This window comes from Sinocyclocheilus anshuiensis, unplaced genomic scaffold (assembly GCF_001515605.1).
Source record: "Sinocyclocheilus anshuiensis isolate Anshui unplaced genomic scaffold, SAMN03320099.WGS_v1.1 scaffold527, whole genome shotgun sequence".
NCBI classification, from domain to species: Eukaryota; Metazoa; Chordata; class Actinopteri; order Cypriniformes; family Cyprinidae; genus Sinocyclocheilus; species Sinocyclocheilus anshuiensis.
The window spans coordinates 839,295-862,870 of NW_015548227.1; the positions used below are offsets into that span (position 1 = coordinate 839,295).

The following is a 23,576-nucleotide window of genomic DNA, read 5'->3' on the forward strand; positions in this document are numbered from 1 at the left end:
GTGCGAAGCAGTTCAAAGAATCAGTCTCTCTTTCCATGAGCCCTCACTGCTGTGATTGGTCAGATGGCGCAGTCCTTTGTGATTGGTCCAGAGCCGTAGAGAGATTGGCTCTGGATTGGTCTACCGCGTACAGCACGTGTCAGAAACGAAACGCCCATTGCCATGACCGAATGACAGCCCTGGAGACTTACATAGAATACATAGAAAAGATGGTATCGATTGTACCTTACCAATTCGAGCCGGAGTCTGATGATGAAACGGTTGAAGTGGCTGATCGACAAGAGACTGATTTGCAAGCATGACTAAAGCAGGACGCAGGACGTTTCTCAGTGGTAAGTGTCAAGTGTTAACAAATTTGTGGTAATTATAAGATGTGATAAAACAAATTTACTCTCACAGCATCTTCTCGACATGAAAATTTTATTGTTTGTGGGCGGGCAAGTTGGCGTCGTAGAACGTGGGCAGACATTATGCAAATGTGTTACTTCGTGACGTAGAGCCGTTACAGAATAAGATTCGAATTCCTGATGACTCGTTTAGGTGATTGCGAGACGACTTTTTTTTGATAGACAATACCTTTATTTATCGTGCACTGTCGGCTTCACAACTTTGCAGATAGTTTGTGTTCACACAAATGGAATGGGGAAGGGCTAAGGGGTAGAATTGGGATTGGGCCTAAGTCACTGAGCTCACAGCTGGTTTCGTTTTAGTAAGCACACTGAGTTGATATTCAGCTTCTACACCTCCAGTCTAGACATACTAGAGCTGCTACGGTCAACACTTCCACTGTAGAAAATGCGTAAGTCCTCCTATGAGGAAAAAAGATCTACATGAATGTAAGCAACAGTCCTGCCTTCAACTGCTATGCTTGTACTTCTCGTTTACTCAAGGACATTCAGAAGGTCTTGTGGTCCTAAATCCCCAAAAATGAATTAAATGTGGTGTTATCAGATGAAATGGCCGTAGAGAGAGGCAGCAGTATCTGACCAACCCAATGTTCATCAGAGGGCTGAAGATGAGTCCCAAAAGAGAATGAGAAAATCTCCACTTATTCTCTCACTTGTAAAAATTATGACCAGCGTCTATACATTCTCAAAGGGAATCAGAAGAAAAGCGGGTGAGGGCTCTGCAAAAAAAAGTAGTAATGCATCACTCAAAGGGAATGTGCTCACCATCACCCTCGATCCCTTATTCCTCATAAACTCTCCATTGTGGTTTACAGGAACCCCAGTAAATGACCCCACTCTCCCTCTCATGCACTCAAAGCATTAAGTCCGTTTCCTCGCCGGCGATGAACTGCGATCCATCAATACGGCGTGTCAGGAGGCTTGCGGATAGTAAAGTCTTCATTGGTGAAGATGGGAGCTGCTTGTTGATTGGCAGTATTCAGCATAATGAGATTTGACAGCTCCCCCCCCAGCAGCTGTAGTGTCTCAGAGCATATGACTGAACGGATGCTCTCGCTCAATCTACTGGAGTCACGGAGGTAGTCGAGTGTGAATGGATCATACGTTAAATGTTGGGGCCGCAGCCGCGCTAACAGCATTACCTGAGCCTTCCATTTACATAACACTCAAATCCATTTCAGCGTTCCAGACATTTTCGTAAACATCCATGAGGAGTGGTGAGCAGGCCAACGCAATCAAGGGTGGAAAATTGAGAAGTATGAAAAACCATTAACTTCTCTGACTCCACACCGCTGTACATTTTAACAACTTGACATCACGCCAGTCTATAGTCATTTGTCAACAACCGCAGGGGGCAAGGTCCCTTTTCAAGAGAACAGCAGCCACGAGAGTTGCTGTTAAATCCCTCCAAAGGGCAGCACAGTGTTTGTGCTCCATCCAAGAGGCCACTGGGAAGGCTGACAGGGGGAATAATTAGTTGGATCCGGCAAGTGCCAATCGTGGAATTTGTGAAGAGGAAACACGCCCTTTTTCCTGTACATTTGCGAGCGACTTCGGAGAAGAGGATTGGATTTCATGTAATTATATAAGAAAGTCTGTCCGGCACACTTTAAGAATGAACCATGTGAGCCATTTTCATGATTGTCTGAGCTGCTGATATGCTGTGGATCAAAGCTAGAGAGAACCGCCACATGTATGGAAAAAGAAATGAACAGGGAAGCACTCCAGAATCTCTCTCTCTCTCACACACACACACACACAGACTCAGTCGGTAAATAAAGCGACAGTCAATTACAATGGCCTGGCACAAAAGCCTTACCCAGTGGTTCAATTCAACAGGGAGAAATCTATCCCTCTATCCCTGAATAATTTTACACCTCAGTGCATACGAGACATGGAAAAACGGGAGGGGTTACGGAGCGAATGATGGTAACGTGGGATCGGAGACAGGAGGAGAGAAGGGGAATGGAAGGGAAGCATTCAGCACTGGTTCCTTCAGAAGCAGGTAAAGGTACAAAAAAAGCTCAGATTATGCTGAAAGTTACACCACAACAGATCATCTAACCTCACAGTAAGCAACGGGTTCATAAAGAAAGAGCAAGAAAAACTGCATTAATTTACATCTTGTAATCTGACTGGAAGGTAGAGCTTAGAAGTCAACATGAAAAAGCTCTCACAACCAATTTAACTCAAATAATGCGATGTAATTCTTTGAGAAGCAGAATAGTGAGGGAAAAAATAGGGCAAGACTTGATTTTATCCACTGGGGATTGATTAGACTGTAAAGAGTACATTTATCAGGGGTTTTCAGACCTTTTTCAACCTCAAATATGAAATGATAAAATGTAAAAGTAAGTGTAATGACCAAAAATGTAATGTTAATCCCAAACAAAAACAATATATTAATTTAGATAGATAGATAGATAGATAGATAGATAGATAGATATTAATTTCATGTTGACTTCAAACTTCCCGTCAGGTTTCACTCACATACTGTGAAACCTGACTAAAAGCATCCTGCTGCCTGGTTTGCTGTTTTGGCCATATACTGTACATATACGCAAACACAACAGACACAAAACATTGAGAGATGCCTGGAGCGTTTTGCAATTCACTGCATCGGTCAGCACACGCTCGCTAGAATCTCTCCGCATTCCTTCATGGACCTACAGATGCACCGGTACCACGGACTGACAACAGCCTCTCCCCAAATTACTATTCCGATCATGATCCAGGCACCTTCACAAATCAGCTCCTTACAGCCCAAAGCCTCCCCGTTTGCAAAAACAAAGCGGCGTGACCTTTCCTTTTCCCCCCACATCGCCTACTCAGTGGCTCAGCCTCCATTTCCTCAAACATTTGCCTGCACAGAGTCATCTTTAATTACCACGACAGGGGCGACGCGTTCCCCATCCCAGACGCAAAGAGGAAATAAATGTTGTTGTTTTTTGCCTCTTCATTTCTACTAATCAGGGAGCTTGGCTCTTCAGCTCGATTGGGAAACACTCTCAAAACGGGACGAAGAGCAAGCAAAAACGAGAGCGAGAGTACACAAGCTTCTCCTTGTATTAACAGTTTCAAAAAAAAAAAAAAGTCTGCATAATTTGTTTCCACAAGAGGAAATGTATTAAAATAAATCTCATAAACATCAAGAGGACTGACTTTTTTCTGGCTTGGAGAATAAAATCAAACTAATCAGCATTGTGCTAATCCTTTCAAGGAAGCTGTAATCCCCGGGATAGCGGGACATGGCTAAACCCACTCCGGAGGGGATCCGGTGGATTCTTTTTAACAAGCCTGATTACGCCAACAGACGACCACATGTCAGAGTAATGCCTGAACCACGAGTAAAATAAGGGCAAAGTCTGTTTGTGCAGATGTGTCATAATCATTCAGACTTATTCCACAAAAACACAGGGCGTTCAAACTGATTGTCATTTGCAGTGCCAACATTGGTGGCAGATACACCAGTGCAATAAAGTTGACCTAATTCACAGAAATGTGTAGCACAGGGTTGTGCACAATTCAGAACTGAACTAAGAATGCCTGAATTTGCTTTGTGAATGGAATTGAGTTAAGGCTGGAATACACTACATGACTTTTAAAATTTACAACACTAGGCATCATACACTTACCGACTTTGTAAATAGTCACAGAGGAAAAACTGGCCATCATACATTAAACAACTGAGGATCATACACTACCAGACTTTAAAATCGTTCCGATCACAACAAACTTACGCCTTGTTGCTTGGAGACACATGACAAATGAAAACAACATGTTCTAAAATCGGCTCAAAATATCAAACATGTTTGATAACCTCCAAATGGATGGAATCACAGTTTGAAGCTAAGAAATCAAGTGTCTGCGACCAACGATAACTACGCGATTTTCTGTGGAATCTGTCCATTCAAATCTGCAGATTGGCTCTGACTTTCGGCAACTAGCGTCAGTTTCTCCGGACTGTAAATCGGGGGAAAACCGGGGCAAAAATCGTGTAGAATATACCAGCCTTTGGGAAAACAAAATGTAGAACTGCAATTAAAATTTGAATATAATTAAGCATAATTGAAATTAATTGAGTGTTGTCAAGACAAATTTTCAAACAAGGCTTTGCTAAGCCAACATTTTAAGATTTAAAAAAAAAAGAAGACAAAATTTGCATCATGATGTTACTTAACCAATTTTCATTAAAGAATACCAGTGACAAAACATATGACAATGTACTAAAAATACTTCTGAAGAAGAAAAAAAAAATAGAAACAAAAACGATATGACTTACTGAAATAATCCAATCACAGTCAAGAATTTCAGGTATCAACTTGAGCAGCATGAACTAAAGTTGAACAATAGATTTACACTGGTAAACTGAAGCATTTAGTGCCAGCAAGAATAATATTATTTACTTATTTATTTATATCAATATTTTTATTCAGCAAGGACAAATTAATAGAGCAAAAGTGACAGTAAAGACTTTAACACTTAAAAAAAAAAAAATCTCAAATAAATACTGTTCTTTTGAACTTTCTAATAAAAATGTATCTCAATTTCCGCAAAAAAAGTTAAAGGAGTCACATGACGATGCTAAAAAGAACATTAGTTTGTGTATTTGGTGTAATGCAATGTGTTTATACGGTTTAAGGTAAAAAAAAACACATTATTTTTCACATACTGTACATTATTGTTTCTCCTCTATGCCCCACATTTCTGAAACGCGTCGATTTTTACAAAGCTCATCGGTCTGAACCAAAGAGAAAGGAAAAATTGAAATAAGCAAAAACGGTTTTGAACATACAATACTACTAATAAGAATAATAAATGTTTCTTGAGCACCAATTAGAATCAGCATATTAAACTGATTTCTGAAGGATCATGTGACACTGAAGACTGGAGTAATGATGCTGAAAATTCAGCTTTGCCATTACATGAATAAATCACATTTTAAAATATATTTAAATAGAACACAGTTATTTTAAATTGTAATAATATATTCCTGTTTTTACTGTATTTTTGATCAAATAAATGCAACCTTGTTGAGAAATCTAGACTTCTTTCAATAACAAAAAAAATAAATATCATACTGATCCCAAACAGTAGTGCTAGTCAGAATCTGTAAGTCTTCTTGTGAATATTACCTTTACTTAAAAATTCACTAAAACATGTCTAAAATATGGACAATGAATAGCATATGCAGGCAGATGGAGACTGTCGCTCAACAACACAAAAACCCACCATCGCTTGATTAAAATTGTGTATGTAAACACACCGAGTTCACACCTCTTGAGACTCTGAAAAACAATCATGCAGTAGCAAGTCCGGGTTGTAGATCCTTTCACAGTCTGAACAAGTACAAAAAGGTCAAAAATGCAACAGATGTGGTCTTCACTAAAATTACATTACCGTAATTGTTTTAGCGGAAAGTGAAGCGGTAAACTTGGATTGTTTGGGTGACAAGAGACCCTTCCCTTCTGCAGAAGCCAAAGGTTTGCTTCTACAAACACAAACTAAATTCCCAGCATTCCCTGCAGGGTAAGGTTTGACTAGTAGCATCTGCTTCCTTTGATAATGTGTGGAGAAACGTAGGCAGACCGGAAAAGAAAAGGGACCCAGAGGAGTGGGGTAGTGCCAACTAAGATTAAGGCAGGGTAACCACTTTCCTGGCACTTATCACTGGGGTAAAGCTGGATCCATGATGCCAATATCTAGATCAAGAGCTCACACACACCAAAAATAAATAAATAAATAAATGAATGCACGAGGGAGAAACTGAGAGATTTAAAATAAAACATTCGTGGCAGGGGGACTCGACAGGACAAGGACTCGCACACAGCAGCACTTTTCCATGCCGCTTAATACTTTTAGATGCACAGTTTGTCATCTGGGGCAGATTATGGTGGAATGGCGCAGACACAGCATCTCTGTGTAAGTGTGTAAAGGGGCATTCGCTATCGCCAACGGCCAAGGCTGCTCAAGAAGTTTAAGCGTGCTAAAATGAGAGAATATTGTTCACCTTGACAGGTTTTTCATCCCTGTTGCTAGGGAGCGACTTATACATTTTTTGGCGATATCAAAGCTGTTCCTCTGGCTCAAACAAAGATCGGTCCCAGTGATCTACATCATTAAGAGCAAACTCATGGGCTTCGGCGTTTGCAAAGTCTACAAAACATGGGGATTGTGTCATTGAGTCAAGGTAATACAATTCAATCTTCAGCTTACCAGATCAGCATTTAAGCTCCGTACCCATCCTCACTGTTTGCCCCAACATTCGGTACACATGGCTTTGTGATTTTCCACGCCCTCCTTTATCCAGGCGAATTGTTTCGCTGAAGGTGGAAGAAGGTCTAACAAAGAGCTTAGATTGGTCAAACAATGACAAAACCCCCTGCACATCTCTCATTCTCTCTTTTTTTGGAGCGTTTGCTTGACAGGAAAAAAAAACGCCCAGGCTGAAGGACACTTTGTCAATAAGTAATACCCACACTGTATTAGCTGCATATTTAGCCATGAGAATTCATCTAAATTGCTTTCAGACAAAATCATTTAGCGAAGCGTGCTTCAAAATGTAACGGCGCGCCTTTGTGTGACATTCAGCTGGGAATGTGAACTTTGGGCTTGTTCAGAGCAAGGACAGTCAGCTGGAGTCCTGTGCCACAATGCAAAGGCCTTCATCCCTCTATTCGGCATTTCAAACATAATTTCCTGACCAAATCAGAGAGGAACTGCAAAGAGATTATTCTTGAGATCTATTCCAACTTCACTTTGCACTGTAATTGCTTGGAAATTTTCTGCAGATGGTTTTTAAGCATACTATTCTCTTGTTCGGTAATAACAAAGCTTCTCTAGATACACTCCAGGACTCCCAGCGGTGTGCGGTATAGTATAGGAGAGCTATCAAACACACACACTTTTTCTAAGTATTTAAAATTAACAGCAGGGGGTGTAAAGCAACCGACGGTGAGAGACAGAGCGAGAGAAAAAGAGATAAAGAAAGGAATTGACTTTTTGCCGTCCCCCAGCGTTCACCCTTCTTCTCGTGTTCATTACAACACCATTATGGTTTTGATGTTTTCCCCTCCTTTCCAACATACTGTCGGTTTCGTTCTTTAATGTGGTCATTCGGCTACAATAATTTTTCAACTGAACAGACGTCCGTGTCATTACCTGCAGTAAGGGTCATTTCCCATAAGGAAAAGAGAGAGATGGGAATGTTATATGGAGTGACTGGCGAACACTGTATAAATACAGACCCAGCTCCCAATCAGAGACATTATGCCATATGTGTGAGAAACATCCAATGCATGCAGAAAAACACAGGCTCTGACATGAGCTGTGCTTGTTTGTATGACCTGATGTCTCATTCGGCCCTGCTAGAGGCCTCATTATACCTCACCGCTGGTCGTTGGGAGCATGGCATTCAGTCTGACACTAGAGCTGAAGGAGGAGGAAGTCGGGGCTGTTTAGGAACTCGTTCTCATTAAGAGCTGTGTGTGTCACTAGGGAGACTCTCTGCTCCTAACAGCCTCCAAAAGTAGCTAAGCTTCAACAATGGCCACACAATGTCTCCATCTGCAGGGAGAGCTACACCTCCTCCTTCCATCTTTCTTTGCCTGTCCGTATTGTCTGTCCTTCACTCATTTTTTTGTAATCTCCATTCTCCAATCTGTGCTCTATCTGGTCTGTTTTTGTTTAAACAGTAAGATATGTTTAGCCTGGACAACGACAGGAACAGTGAAGGCTATAGCGCTACTGACAGTAACAAGTTCCTCATCCTGTGAGGATGCAAAATTGGGAGAGTTGCTACAGTCACGAATGTGTCAGATTTGGCTATAATGCTCCTGGAACCAATATTTCCTGAGTGCATGTTCACCACAAACAGCAGCTCTTGAGGGACAGGTAATCACGGATGGTAAAAATGAGCATTCTTTCCATCTTCCATCCCATCATAAATTATGAGGGGTTAAAGTGAACATGAAATAACATTCGTAACCCATTTTATGTTATTAATGTGACACATTTCTAAAGTAAAACAGGATATTCAGTGAGAATTGTGTGTGGATTCGATATTCCAAAAACAAAATTATTAAGTTGAACCATTCATGTAACACTTTAAAGTAAAGTTTAAAACTTTAATATTGCCATCCCTAACATGAAATAACAATTAACTTTCACAGCATTACTCTTGGTGAAATGTTGTTTAAATTAAATTGGTAACACTTTACTTGAAGGAGTGTGCATAAGACTGACATGGCACCTTCATAATCATGACATGACACGTCATGAATATGAAGGAGGTTTTATGCATGTTTATGACAACTGTCATTAAGTGTCATTCGCTCAGTTATGTAATTTTTAATGCAAAGATGACATTGTTTGAGATGTCTTTGTTATGGGCTATGGTTAGGGGTAAGGGTAGGGGTAGGGTTAGGTTAGGGTTAGGTCAAATAATGTCATATTTGCATTAAAAATTACATAACTGAGCGAATGACACTTAATGACAGTTGTCATAAACATGCATAAAAAACCTTCATATTCATGACATGTGTCATGTCATGATTATGTAGGTGTCATGTCATGATTATGAAGGTGTCATGTCAGTCTTATGCACACCCCTTCAAGTAAAGTGTAACCATTAAATTTGTAAAGCTGTATAACTTAACAATGATTAATGTATTATGAACAAACATGAACTAACAATTAATTAACCTAAATAAAAAAAATGCTAAAAAAAAAAACTTTACAAAAAATGTAATATTTTTTGTTCATTTAATTGAAGTTGAAATAAAATAAAATGTAAATATTACATGAAAAACTTTGAAATTAGAAATACTGTGTTGGCAACTAACTGAAATAAAATAAGCTGAAATACAAAAATTATAAAAGTAAATAGAAATAGCATTGGATACTGACTGATACTGTTCCTGTCTTCCTCCCTGTCACTTCCTGCCCTCTCTCTACTTTGTCCTCAGTGATAAAAGGCACAACAATTTAAAAAAGTTTTCTTCTATTCACAAGTAATTGTTTATTTGATGTGAAACAAATAGCTATCGCTCAACAACTGCTCATGACTTTTCTTTGAGGCCAGTTAGTCTGTATCAGCATGGGGTCAGATTACTTTCCTCTACAGTGGCATGACTCTAATAAAGGAACTATAAAGAGATACTGGGGAGGGTGAAACCATCTTTAAAAACAGTTGGGAAACTTTATAACTCTTTGCAAGTTGAGAGAAAGGGAGCGCGGAGGCTTTGACAGAAAGCACAGAGGGACAGCCACACTGCTGGCTTCCCAACACGGAGAACGCACAAATGAAACGGAGAGAGAGAAATATCAACCTCTCTGCACCATCACTTCTTCGGCTACAACACAGTCAAGCACCGCACAAAGAAAACACATCTGCATTCCCCAGATCAAACCGCACTTTCAACTGTTATCGCAAATAAACGTATACATGCAAGACATCAGCGGCTTCCTCTCGCAAAAGTTATAGCAGTTTTGAAATGGAAATGAATCTGAAATATTTTGAAAGGTCATGGCATGCATCATCCCAAGTCATTTGTAGCAGCATGTGCCATCTCCGTCATGATAAAGAATTGAAGTCAGGGCTAGAAAATGAAGGAAAAGTTTGTCTTTTGTAATCCTCAGAAAACCTGGTGAAAAAAGCTTCGGTGAGAGTCCACGGTTTAGCCTTCTTCAAACATTATAGGCAAAGAAATGCAATGTTATATTAACCTATGGTAACAAGACTTGTCAGCTATTCCTCTAACAAGAATTTTAAACCCTTAATACATCATGTAATGGTATTTCTTCAGAAATTTAGAACAGCTCAATACAAATCTCATCTCTGTAAAGTTGGCAGAGTCCACAGTAAATCAGGTAGCAACTTCCAATATGTTAACTTACCCACTTGAGACCAGATCTCCGATTTTAGAAAAATGAAAACGAGCTGGTGCATGTTCAAGTGGTGTTATACTTTAGCAGAGAGTGAGGCGGTAGGAGGTTGTGTCAGACTTTAGGTGTGTTGTGGAATCGGTCCAAACAGGCTTCCCTAATCTCTGCTGAGTGTGTTTGTTTGTGTCTGAATGTCAGAACGCCTTCGGGCCAGGAAGACAAAGTTCAAAGCAATGCAGATACACTTTGTATACGAGTCCAACTGTTAGATAAAATGTTAGATAAAACTGACACAGATTTACAGAGCAAGTCAAAACAATGCAGCATGGCAGTCAACAAAACTGCATATTTTGTGTGAAAATCCCTTTTTTGGGAGAGGGGGAAAAACTATTGCAAGATCATTATATGAAAATTATAATCTCATAAATTCTTATATATTATAATATAATATAATATAATATAATAATGATTATATATGTGTGCAATGGCTGAGAATTTATCAGATTTAAATTAATATATAGTAATATACAGTATAAAAATTACATATATGTAATATAATAATTTAATTATTACATAATACAAATTATTATAATTTGCATATACACTACTGTGCAAAAGTCTAGTTTTAAGTCAGTTGTTTCTTTCTTTTGCTGAAGTGTGTCAGCAGGAAATTTCATTTTATATTTCCAAACATTCCTTTTTGCCATTAATTGTAATAATCCAGTGAGATTTTTGTTTGCACAAGGAGTCTGACAGCAGCCAGTGCTCCACACAGAGATCTGATCTCACCATCATCCAGTCCGTCTGGAATGACATGAAGTATCAGAAAAAACTGAGACAGACTAAATCCAGAAGAACCGTGGCAACGTCTCCAAGATGCTTGAAGAAACCTTCCTACAAAGCTACAATACTGTGAAAAGTTTTAGGCACTTGTGTAAAAATGCTGTAAATATAAACATGTCATAAACAGATTTTATTTATCAATTAACTTCTATTAAATAAATGCAATCAACATTTGGCCAAACTCCTGTGAAACAAAAAGCATCAGAACTACTGATGAAAGCTTCTTACCTCGTTGGTGTTCCAGCGATGTCTCTCCTTGGGCAGGGAGGAGCATTTGGGAAGGCATTCCAGAAGCTTCTTGGGCAGGTAGATTTTCAAATGTCCATGTTCATCTGTGAACGACACAAAAAAGTCACTTAATATGAAGTGTGAGCAGGATTATTAAAACAAAGCTGTGCTGCTCTCCAGTGTCTAAAACACTGGGAGCTGTTCTTTTTAAACAAAGATCCAATCATTTCTTTGTAAATTACTGAGTTGTTTGAATTCAATGTAACTATTGCTCAAGGGACTCCTTTAAGGAAACTTCCATGTCCAGGTGTTACGTTTGCAAATTTCTGTGACAACTTTTTAAAAATATAAAACTATAAACCAGGCACGAGACCTCAAAGGGGGAGTACTCAGAAAGCAATGAAAAAAAAAACAAAACTTAAGATGTTACTGTGAAATGAAAGGGAACATATTTGGAGCACAAGGCGTGCAAAAGGCTTTCATCCAGAAATGTCGTGATTTTGTTTCCATTGAGTTTTTTTTTTTTAACGCTCCCATTCTTTCTCTCTCTCTCTCTCCCTTATCATGCCAGAGTGCCTGCTCAAATACATAACAACAAAATTGGGCAACGGAGCAAAAGCATTTCAAGGTTATTGATAACCGTTTGCATCAAGGGCTCAGGCTTCTTAAGGAACTCAATGTTTAGCCCTGTGGGAGAAGGTAGTTCCATATTGCGTGCTGAGCCTGCTTATGAATATAAAAAAAGCAAAGTCACTGAAAGAAAAGGAGAATGAGAGACTGACTGAGATTTGTGGAGAGTGTCCTCGGTAAAAGACGAGAGAAAAGTAAAAGAGATGCTGCAGATCTGAGCGAGATGAAGCCCGTGTGTCCATAGAGACACTGCTTAGCAACCACTCCCACTCTGGCTTTAAGGACAAACAGATAGCCAGAGGAAAAGAGACACATGAAGAGGGTTAAGATCACTCTTCTGTTCATAGTCTTACACCAGAACCAACGCACATTGTTGTGCTTTACCTGTGCATGAACTTAAACCCACATAACAAATTCAATTCCCTATAGAAAACACCCAAGTGCATAAAGATGTCTTTCAAATCACCATTCAAACCAGATCTGATAAACGCAATTGCACCTGAAACATACAGTACTAGATACGAGTATGTAAATGTCAATGCTTCTAGCTTTGCAAGCTCAATTTTGTACTCTGTTGCATTCCAAAATGTGTCACATTGCAATTCTGCATTCTCAGAGTTGCCACAAGGGGCACTAAAGCAGAAATGTCTGTATTTACAGTGACTTTTTTTATCATGAAAATCTCAAGTTGTTGTTGACTTGTAAGTTGACTTGTTCTTACTAATCTGAATTTGTCTGCATACTGTGTGCCTAAAGTATATTTCCAGTCTTTTGGCATATTCATACCAAGGGCGATAACTATAATGATAACTATAAAGTATTAATAATCATTGTAATTACAACAGTAATGACACAGAGGAACTATATCATTGGAATCACTTTTAGAACAATTTTTTTCTTGCTAATGAATGATACAAACACTGACTGACAGCTGATCATAATCCACCTGACTTTAAAATCCTAGAGCATTTAAAGTGGTATATTACAAAATTGCAGTGTGCGCTTTTAACAGACAGAAATGTATCATCTGTTGGTGTGGACGCTAAGATAGTCATCTTTATAGTTATCATTCTTGCTGTGAATGGGCCTTTAGTCTTTAAGAACTGCTTTTTTTGAATATCATGAATTATAACCATTGATCTATAATAGAGAACTGGATTGCTCATGACGTCATATAAGTGAAGCCACTGCGCCGCCATATTGGTATTCCCCTTGTATTCCCATACATTCTATTGAATTAATAGGAAATCATATGATTTTAATGAGAAAACATAACCTAAAGAGTCAGCGATTTATATCTGAAGTATCCCTGTACATTCTTACAACGCAAACCTCCTATATATGCATGTAAACGATTATTTGTTTAATGTCAGGAATTTCACCTGCGTATTAAAAAGTTACGTTCATATACATTACAGTAGCGAACATCAGATGAACATGATGAACATCAGATGGACGAAATCTTCAACATATGCATTTCAAATGACAAAGTGCTCACAAAATCTGAATGAAGATTTATGCTTTGCATACACATACCTTAATTCTCCTTGTATTCTTGTATATACCTGCATTCATTTTGAAGCAGGTAATGATTTAAACGTTGGTTAAATTAATAATTAAACATACATAACATTTTACTCCTATGCAAACTGAAATGCTAGTAAAACGCCATAGAATTTGCTCGGAGAGTCTGAGTTGCTTAATCAGGACATTTATAATATAGCTACACATAACATCATTCAGAGAAATAACGCTGACTACATACGGTACAGACTTTTTTTCCAAGATGATGCATGGTAAGCTTTGAATTTCAATACAACATAGAGCAATGTAGTAACAGAAGCTTGTATTGTATTATTCATTGTATATTCGAATACATTTCAGATACTAATACCAGATATATATGTTTAATATTTCCTGCATAATTAAGTACATAAAGAAATATATTTTGTTTTGGATCAGTTACCTGTGTCAGCCGTGTGCAGCAGACACACCCACCTTAACCATTTAAATATGTTACATCTGAAGTAACAATCAATTTACATACACATATCTTAAAAACTAATCCTGTGTAACTGATACGCTTCAAATCGGGTGATTTTAGGGCAGTGTTTTGGCTGTCAGTCAATGATGCTCTCAAAAATTTACTAATGGCCGCACCCACTCTTACAGGAAAAATAAGGTGGATGCGATGAACATGAATGGCACAGAAATGAGAAATATGCATATTAAAATCACAGACTTTTGATTGCAGACATCATGCCTTGGCAAATCTAGGCAGAGTCTGAGACTACCAGGGCATTTTACTCGAAAGAAAGACGTAAGGAACAGGAGACTTAAGCAAAGTTAACATTTGCTCTTCCATTCAAGCTCACTGGCATCTAGGAGAAACTGTTGAGTTTGAAAAGATCTCATTTGTGATTTCGTTTCGTTGGAATCTAATGACCGTTTCACATTATGAATTGGGAGATCTGTGGATGTTATACTTCAGCTAAAGCAAAGATTGAGAAGCAAAACACACAGTACATTCACATAAGATAATGAATAAATGAGCAGGCTCTTTTGAAAAGTTCTGCTCTTTTTCATTCCAAGTAACTCGACTGGGATGCATTAAAAAGGAACGAGGCGTTGAGAAACTTATTTACAGGGTAATTAAGACTACACTATATATCCCTTCCTGTTCCTATTCGTTATTTCTCGTCTCTCCCTTCATCTCTGTCTCTCTCTTTCCCTCTCAGTACATGTTTTGGCAGAACAAGCAAGCGATTCTGAAGACTGCCATTTAGTCTCATTGTTCTGCATCAAAGTAAGGGGCTTTTAAATTATGCTGACTCTGACGACCGTGGCTTTAGAGGCAAATTTTAATCACAGAGTCAGTTGCCGTCTGCCAAGCGCTGCCTTAAGCGTTTGCCTTTCTCTCTTTCACGACCGTCTCCCAAGAGTAGCCAATGAGACGCAGAGCTGAGGGAAAAAGGCTTAAAGAAAATGAAAAACAAAACAATACTCACACAGATATAAATGTGTGAATGTAGGTGGTAGAGAAAGATAGAACAGAATAGAGCGCTGTAGACTATTTGCTCCTTCTCATGTAAACAATTATAGGTGCACGCAGGCGTACGCGCCCACCATAATTAATTATGAATGTATTAAGATAAATCGCTTCGGTTTCAAACTCTACTAACATATAAAAACACACTCACGCTTGACATGAACACCAATCAGCATTCCGTGCAGATGCCAAGGTGCAGCACCCGCATGTGGCCCTTGTCTAACTGATGCCCGAGACTCTTGATCTGAGGGGATCTTTGAAAAACACCTATCAAAACTGCCCTTCAAAGTAATGTCAAGCATCAGAGAGTCTCCCCTAAACCAGGGATACAAAGGTATTTTATAACTTAACTCTTTATCATCTCACCGTAAAGTTTTAAATTTTTCAGAAACTCATACACCATGTCAGCAGCTGTGAGTTGGGATAAAGTGATGGACAAACTGAAGTCTTTGACAGGAGGTGCCGGAGGTCACTAAATACAGAATGTTCTATGCTGAAGGAAGTGATGAATGTTTCTTCGGCTGAGTGGCGCAAAGGCACAGTGGGATCTCACACTGTCAATAAGCAGCATGTTCGTACAGATCCCACATGTGGCTTTAAGTGACCCCAATAAGAACAACAACACTGATGGTGAGAGAAAAGCCCTAAAGGCAGTGGCTGAAAAGCAGCTTTATTTTCACTAAGAGTGTGACAAATGAGATGAAACATACGGCAGATTTCCTTTTCCTTTTTGCAATATATTCATTAAGGTGATAAAACAGTTGGTCAGAACCAGGCATGGATTAACCATGGGCCATTTAAAACTAAACTCTCAAATACTTTGACAGACAAAACATAAGGAATCCATATTTTAGAAATTTAGAAATAGAAATTAGAAATGTGTGGGTTGTAAAGCTCTATTTTACCCATTAATATGTGTTTGTGTTTTTAAAGTGATTGATATCAAGAACACATACAACATACAGGTACATCTAAAAAAATTTGAATATCATGAAAAAGGTCAATATTTTTTCTCACTCATTTCAGAAAGTGAAACCCATATATTATATAGATTCATTACACATAGAGTGAAATATTTCAAGCCTTTATTTCTTTAAATTTTGATGATTATGGCTTACAGATAATGAAAACCCAAAATTCAGTGTCTCAGAAAATTAGAATATTACATAAGATCAATAAAAAAAAAGGATATTTTAAACAGAAATGTCAGGCTTCTGAAAAGTATGTTCATTTCTATGCACTCAATACTTGGTTGGGCCTCCTTTTGCATGAATTACTGCATCAATGCGGCGTGGCATGGAGGCAATCAGCCTGTGGCACTGCTCAGGTGTAATGGAAGCCCAGGTTGCTTTGATAGCGGCCTTCAGGTCATCTGCATTGTTGGGTCTGGTGTCTCTCATCTTCCTCTTGACAATACCCCATAGATTCTCTATGGGGTTCAGGTCAGGCGAGTTTGCCGGCCAATCAAGCACAGTAACACCATGGTCGTTGTACCAGCTGTTGCAATTTATTAGTTGCAGTTGATTAACACTGAATAATAATAAATATAAGTTATAAGAATTTGATTGCTTTAATGTTTGTGATTGTTGTTAACATGGTGCCGAAAAAAGATGGAAATACAGTCAAAGGCTGTTGAACGAATTTTGGACTTGTTGGCGCAGGGACTACTTGATGAATTTAAGGTCTGCTCACCAATGTGTAGACACCACTGCAGAGGCACTGAAGGTGGGAGAAGTCGTCCTCATAGGAGAGGACAAGATGCCACGACAGACGTGGAAGGCAGGAAGGATTGAAGATGTTTTCCTGGGGAGAGATGGATTAATACGTGCATGTTCTGTGCGCACTTTTTTTGGAACGGTGTTAAGAAGACCAGTACAGTTACTGTATCCTTTGGAAATTAATGATAAGTAGTAAAGAGTAGATAGTGATGAACTGTGGTTCATCGGGGGGAGGATGTTGCAATGTATTAGTTGCAGTTGATTAACACTCAATAATAATAAATATAAGTTATAAGAATTTGATTGCTTTAATGTTTGTGATTGTTGTTAACCTTCACAATATATTCAAACAAACTACATTTCCCATGAGCAGCAGCGCGAGAGACGAGGAAGGGAGAAGTATGCTGGGATCGTTGGGCTGCTGCGAGCCGTCTGTTTTGTTAACCATTTTTATCGCCATTTGTTTTCTCATAAACCTTGTTCAGTAAAGTTCCCGCAAAGCAGAGTTGTTTCCCGATTCATTATTTCGCTCCAAACTATATCATGGTGCCGAAAACCCGGGAGTTTGGACTTTATTAACGAACTTTAAAAAGAAGTTTGGAGTTAGCTCGCGGCTACGCGAGTGAGTGAGTGAAAATGACTGAACGCTACGAGCAGATGAGACGGAAGCGCGGAACAATTAGAGCTTCCACTACAAAGATTTTGACTCGTATAGAAGAGGAGATCAACAAGGATGACACGGATTGTGAGAAATTGCATGAACTGATGTCATTGCTGAGTACAAGAGAGGAAAGCTTATCAGAACTGGACAAGAGGATAGAGGAGGAAACGTCGACAGACGAACTCCAGGACGAGGTTGAAAGCGCTCAGGAATATCAAGACCGTATTGTGTTATGGAAAAGACGTGCCACCCGGCTGATTCAATGCAGCAGAGATTCAACTGCTCGTCAAAGTGATGTAAGTGCCAGTGCTGACAGATCGCAAAACAGACAGTCAGTTAAACTGCCAAAGTTGATAATTGACAAATTTGATGGAGAAATAAGTGCTTGGCAAGAATTTTGGAACCAATATGAGACTGCCATTCACTTAAATGATGCACTGTGTAAGAGAGAAAAGTTTACCTACTTGAAATCCTACTTAACTGGAGCTGCAGCTAAGACGGTGGCAGGGCTTACATTGAGTGATAGTAACTATGATGCTGCAATTACATTGCTTAACAACAGATTTGGAAGGAAGGACTTTGTAGTAAATGCACATATGTCCAAACTGCTGAACCTGACTCCTGTGAAAAAATCATATGACATCACAGCATTAAGACAGCTGTATGATGAATGTGAGATACAGATTCGCAGTTTAGAGTCTGCTGGCATTCACTGTGATTCTTATGGCAGCCTTCTTTGCCCAATTCTGATGCAGCTGATCCCAAATGACATTGTACTCAGTTATACACGAAAGGCTGGCACGAATGATGTATGGAGTGTACCTGAGTTCATGGCATTTTTGCAACTTGAAGTTCAGAGGAGAAAAAGAGCATAGCAACTCATAAGACCCAATTGCGTACAAAGGGATGCTGTCCATAAACAATTCAACAAGATAGCACCAGGTAGTGAGTCACGACCAAAGAGACTGAGTACTCCATCAGCTGCTGCATTGCACACAGCTTGCCCTACAGTTCCCACAATCTGTGTATTTTGTGACAGCGCAACCCATAAGTCAGAACGTTGTCCCAATTATTCAGTACCTGCACGCAAAGAGAAATTGAAAAAATTGGGCAGATGTTTTGTGTGTCTTGGTACGAGACACATAGCAAAATTCTGCAGAGTTAAGGGAGTTACATGTCCGCTCTGTAGTCGTCGCCATCATCAGTCTGTGTGTGAACAAAGTGAAGAAAACCCAGAAACTTCTGGCATGAAGACAGACACTGTGGTTTTATCTGTATCAAGTACAGTAAATATCAAATCAAGAGAATCAAACACAGTGTTGCTGCAGACAGCAAAGGCATGGACTGAGGGTCCAGGAGGGAGAAAGATTGTACGGTGTTTGATAGATGGAGGTAGTCAACGAAGTTTTGTTCATGAAAGGCTGGTGAGAAGTTTGCAGCTGCAAGTACTGAGACAAGAGACATTGAACCTCCACACCTTTGGCTCTCCCAATTCTGTGACGACCAAGCGTAACACTGTAAAAATTATCTTGGAAAATGTGTGGAACACACAACAAAAAATCGAGATTGAAGCTATTGAGACCCCACAAGTGTCCTCAGCTGTCATGAAGGTATCTGATGATCAAATTCAAAGACTGATGAGAGAGAGGGGACTGCAGCTCGCAGATTTTCCACTTGAGGGTGCTGACACAGAACTTCTAGTGCTCATTGGAGCAGATTTCTACTGGAAGGTTGTATCTGGGAAGATCGAAAGATTAACTGATTCCCTTGTGGCTGTGGACAGCGCCTTTGGCTGGGCCATTCAAGGTATTGTTTCAAACTCAAGCGAAATGGAAACCACATGTATGCACATTAGTGTAGCAGAAGACAATCAGATCTCAAAGCAGTTACACGCGTTTTGGGAAATTGAATCTCTCGGCATCGTCCATGACAAAACACCTAGTGTAGAAGAAGCTGAAGCACTAGAGACCTTTGAACAGACAGTGAGCTTTAAAGATGGATGCTACATTGTGGAGTTGCCGTGGAAACATGACAGAGACACATCAGAACTTAAAGACAACTGTAACATTGCAAGAAAAAGGTTTGAAGCTCTCAAGAAAAGATTTAGAACTGACAATGCGCTCTATGACAGATACAATGATGTGATTCAAGAATATCTGCAGCAAGAGATATGTGAAGAGGTAAAGGACACATCAACTGTAGAGCAGGCAAGCACAGTGAAGTATTACATGCCACACCATCCAGTAATCCGAGACGATAAGGAAACAACCAAACTGAGAATTGTGTTTGATGCGTCTTCACACGAAGAGGGTTCGCCCTCCCTCAATGACTGTTTACTTATCGGACCCAACTTAAACCCAGACTTACTTCATGTGCTTATTAAGTTCCGCCTTCACAAGGTCGCCTTCACAGCTGATATTGCAAAGGCTTTTCTGCAAATAGGACTGAAAGAAAGGGATAGAGACGTTGTGAGGTTCTTATGGACCTATGATTCCTCATCACAGAACTCTAAAAGGGAGCCTTGCATCATGAGAATGAACAGAGTTGTGTTTGGAGTTGCATCTAGCCCCTTTCTGTTGGCAGCGACAATTAGAACTCATCTCAAACAGTATGAGTCTGAACAGCCAACAACTGTAGCACTACTCCGGGAATCACTGTATGTGGATGATCTCATTGTGAGCTTGCCTGATGTGGATGAAGCTTGTTTTATCTCAACACAAGCAAAGGCCATCTTGTCTGCTGCAGGAATGGAGCTACGGAAATGGACAACCAACTGACCTAAGAACGAGATGGATAAAAGACCAGATTGAAAGCCCAGTAGATTCAGAGACACACAACACTGCATTGAAAGTGTTGGGATTGATATGGAGGCATGATCATGATGACTTTGTGTTTGACTTGTGGCAAGTGCTGGATGTTCTGGAAAGGAAAGAGAGTACTAAGATTCAAGATTTTTTTTATTTGTCACATACATGGTTATATAGGGAATATATGACCAGCAGTGAAATGTAAGTCAGGTCCGCTCCATGGACAGTGCAATTATTAAAGAATACAAACACAAGAAAATTATATATAAATATAGGTATGGAAAAAGTAAGATAAAAAATAAGAATAAAATAAAATGCACAGGACAGTATACTGTAGGCTTAATAAATATTTAGATGAGCAGGAAAGTACAATAGAAGAATGTGCAAACAGGTTGTACATGGGTAGTTCCATAGCAGCGATAGAGGTAAAAAAAGTAATAAATAAAATATTACAGAAATTGCTGTGTGCAAGTGACAATGTCTGTATATTAAGTGTCTTACTGATAATTAAGTGAAGTCATGTTGGTGTTAAGTGACTGAGTTTGAGTTTAGGAGCCTGATGGCCTGGGGGAAGAAGCTCCTCCTAAGTCTCTCGGTTTTTGCCATCAGGCTGCGGAAGCGCTTACCAGATGGCAGCAAAATGAAAAGACCGTTACCAGGGTGGTTGGAGTCCTTGATGATTTTAACAGCTCTGTTTTTGCTGCGTTTGAGGTAGATGTCCTGTAGAGAGGGGAGAGCAGACCCTGAGATGCGCTCAGCTAAGCGCACAACTCTCTGTAGGGCTTTGCAGTCTTGACTGGAGCTGTTCCCATACCAAGAGGAGTGTTCTTCAAATCTCATCATGTATCTTTGATCCAATAGGTTTCCTAACACCCTATACTATCCGTGTAAAATGTCTGTTCCAGGAAATGTGGGAGCGAGGTCTCAAGTGGGATGAAGAACTACCCCCATATTTAGCCCACAAATGGAAGCAGTGGTGTGATGAGTTGCCACAGCTACACCTCGTGGCTATACCTAGATGGTATCACATTTTGACAAATCATCAAGGTGAGACAGTCAGACTCCATGTCTTTTGCGATGCGAGTGAAAAGGTGTACTGTGCAGTTGGATATCTGCAAGGCAAGAGTGAGACTGCAGAAATGATTTCAACTCTGGTAGCCTCAAAGTCCAGAGTTGCACCACTAAAGAAAATGACGCTTCCTCGGCTGGAGCTAATGGGAGCCTTGATAGGAGCCAGGCTAGCCCATAATCTGTTAAAGGCTCTAAAGATCAGTGAAAACCATCTCCATATGTGGACAGACTCAATGATAGTCTTGAACTGGATCCGTAGTTCGGCGCAGAAATGGAGGCCTTTTGTGGCAAATCGAGTGACGGAGATTCAAAGCCTCACTAAACCGGAATCATGGTCACACTGCGAGGGCAAACATAATCCAGCAGACCTGCCAACAAGAGGACAATCTGTCAACAGTTTGATTGATAAGCAGTTGTGGTGAAATGGACCCGATTTTCTCCAGTCAGTGAATCCAGTAGTCTCAGCAGACGTAGAGCTTCTAGAAGAAGAGGTGAACGCAGAACTCAGATCTAAATTTCAAGTCGCAGTGCAGTTCAACAGCACAGACAAAAGAGAGCCGTTGCTTGATCTATGCAGATACAGTAAACTCAGTACTGTTCTCAGAATAACAGCATGGGTACAGAGATTCCTCACCAATACACGCTCAAGCATAAAGAACCGTGGAGAACTTTCTGCTGAAGAGTTAATGGCAGCTGAAGTGTATTGGGTCAGAATGACTCAAGAGGAGACATTTGAAAGAGAAATTAATTTGCTCAGTGAAGGACAGAGTGTACATAAAGACTCAACGATCAAAGAACTTAAACCATTCCTTGATGAGAAAGGCCTGATCAGTGTGGGAGGAAGGCTGCAGCTATCTAATCTCAACTTTAGAGAGCAGCACCCATGGATACTACCCACTAAACACAGGTATTGTGAACTGTTAATTCAAAGGTGTCATGAGAAGGTTTTGCATTCAGGTACAAGAGATACATTCATGCAGGTTAGAGACAGATTCTGGATCTTGAAGGGTAGACAGCTCGTCAAGCAGATAGTCGGAAGGTGTCCCGTCTGCAAGAGGTTTAAGGCTAAACCAGCACAACAGGCTACCGCACCCTTACCGAGAGACAGAGTCATTGAATCTCCCCCATTTGAAACCACAGGTGTGGATTTTGCTGGACCGCTCATGGTGAAGACCAGTAATGGTACCAGTAAAGCCTACATAGCACTCTTCACTTGTGCGGTCACTAGGGCCATACATTTGGAACTAGTCTCAAATCAAAGTACAGAGAACTTCCTTTTAGCATTAAAGAGGTTCATTGCAAGGAGGGGATTTTGCAAGGTCCTATACTCAGATAATGCAAAGACCTTCAAACGAGCAGATCAGGATCTGAAGGAGCTTTGGAAGTCAATCAAAGAGCCCGATCTCCAAATTTTCTTCGCTGAAAGAGGAATAACCTGGAAGTACATAGTTGAGCGAGCAGCCTGGTGGGGTGGTTTCTGGGAACGTCTTGTGAGGTCAACAAAGTCGTGCCTTAAAAGAATCTTGGGGAAAGCCTCGTTAAATTTTGAAGAGTTAACCACCATCTTAGCTGAAGTAGAGGCCGTGCTAAATTGAAGACCCCTCACTTGCGCTCACAACAAAATGAATGAACCTCAGCCACTCACTCCTGCTCATTTTCTGGTCGGCAACCAACTTACATCTTTGCCACCCAAAACCATTGCATCTAACACTCATCCAACTGCTCAGAGTCGAGAGACTTTGACAAAAAGATGGAAATACAGTCAGAGGCTGTTGAACGAATTTTGGACTTCAAGGGACTACTTGATGAATTTAAGGTCTGCTCACCAATGTGTAGACACCACTGCAGAGGCACTGAAGGTGGGAGAAGTCGTCCTCATAGGAGAGGACAAGATGCCACGACAGATGTGGAAGGCAGGAAGGACTGAAGATGTTTTCCTGGGGAGAGATGGATTAATACGTGCATGTTCTGTGCGCACTTTTGACATTTGTAGCCCATGTCTAGGATTCGTCTGTGCGTAGTGGCTCCTGATGCGCTGACGCCAGCCTCAGTCCACTCCTTGTGAAGCTTCCCCAAATTCTTGCTGGTGCACCTTTTCCTACCACACTTTTTCCTTCCACTCAACTTTCTATGAATATGCTTGGATACAGCACTCTGTGAAAAACCAGCTTCTTTGGCAATTAATGTTTGTGGCTTACCCCCCTTGTGAAGGGTGTCAATGATTGTCTTCTGGACAACTGTCAGATCAGCAGTCTTCCCCATGATTGTGTAGCCTAG

The 23,576-nt window shown here is 40.1% G+C and overlaps 1 protein-coding gene across 6 annotated transcripts in view; it reads right to left on the bottom strand.

The window, feature by feature from the left end:
• LOC107654440 (calmodulin-binding transcription activator 1-like) overlaps positions 1 to 23,576 on the bottom strand; it is a 313,692-nt gene that overhangs the window by 271,160 nt on the left and 18,956 nt on the right. For 5 of the 6 annotated variants that reach the window (XM_016441502.1, XM_016441501.1, XM_016441500.1 and 2 more), the window contains exon 2: positions 11,364 to 11,467. In XM_016441502.1, coding sequence (XP_016296988.1) covers positions 11,364 to 11,467 — 104 coding nt within the window. Of the gene's footprint in view, positions 1 to 11,363; positions 11,468 to 23,576 lie in introns of those variants that run through there. The other variant, XM_016441503.1, reaches the window with a different exon arrangement.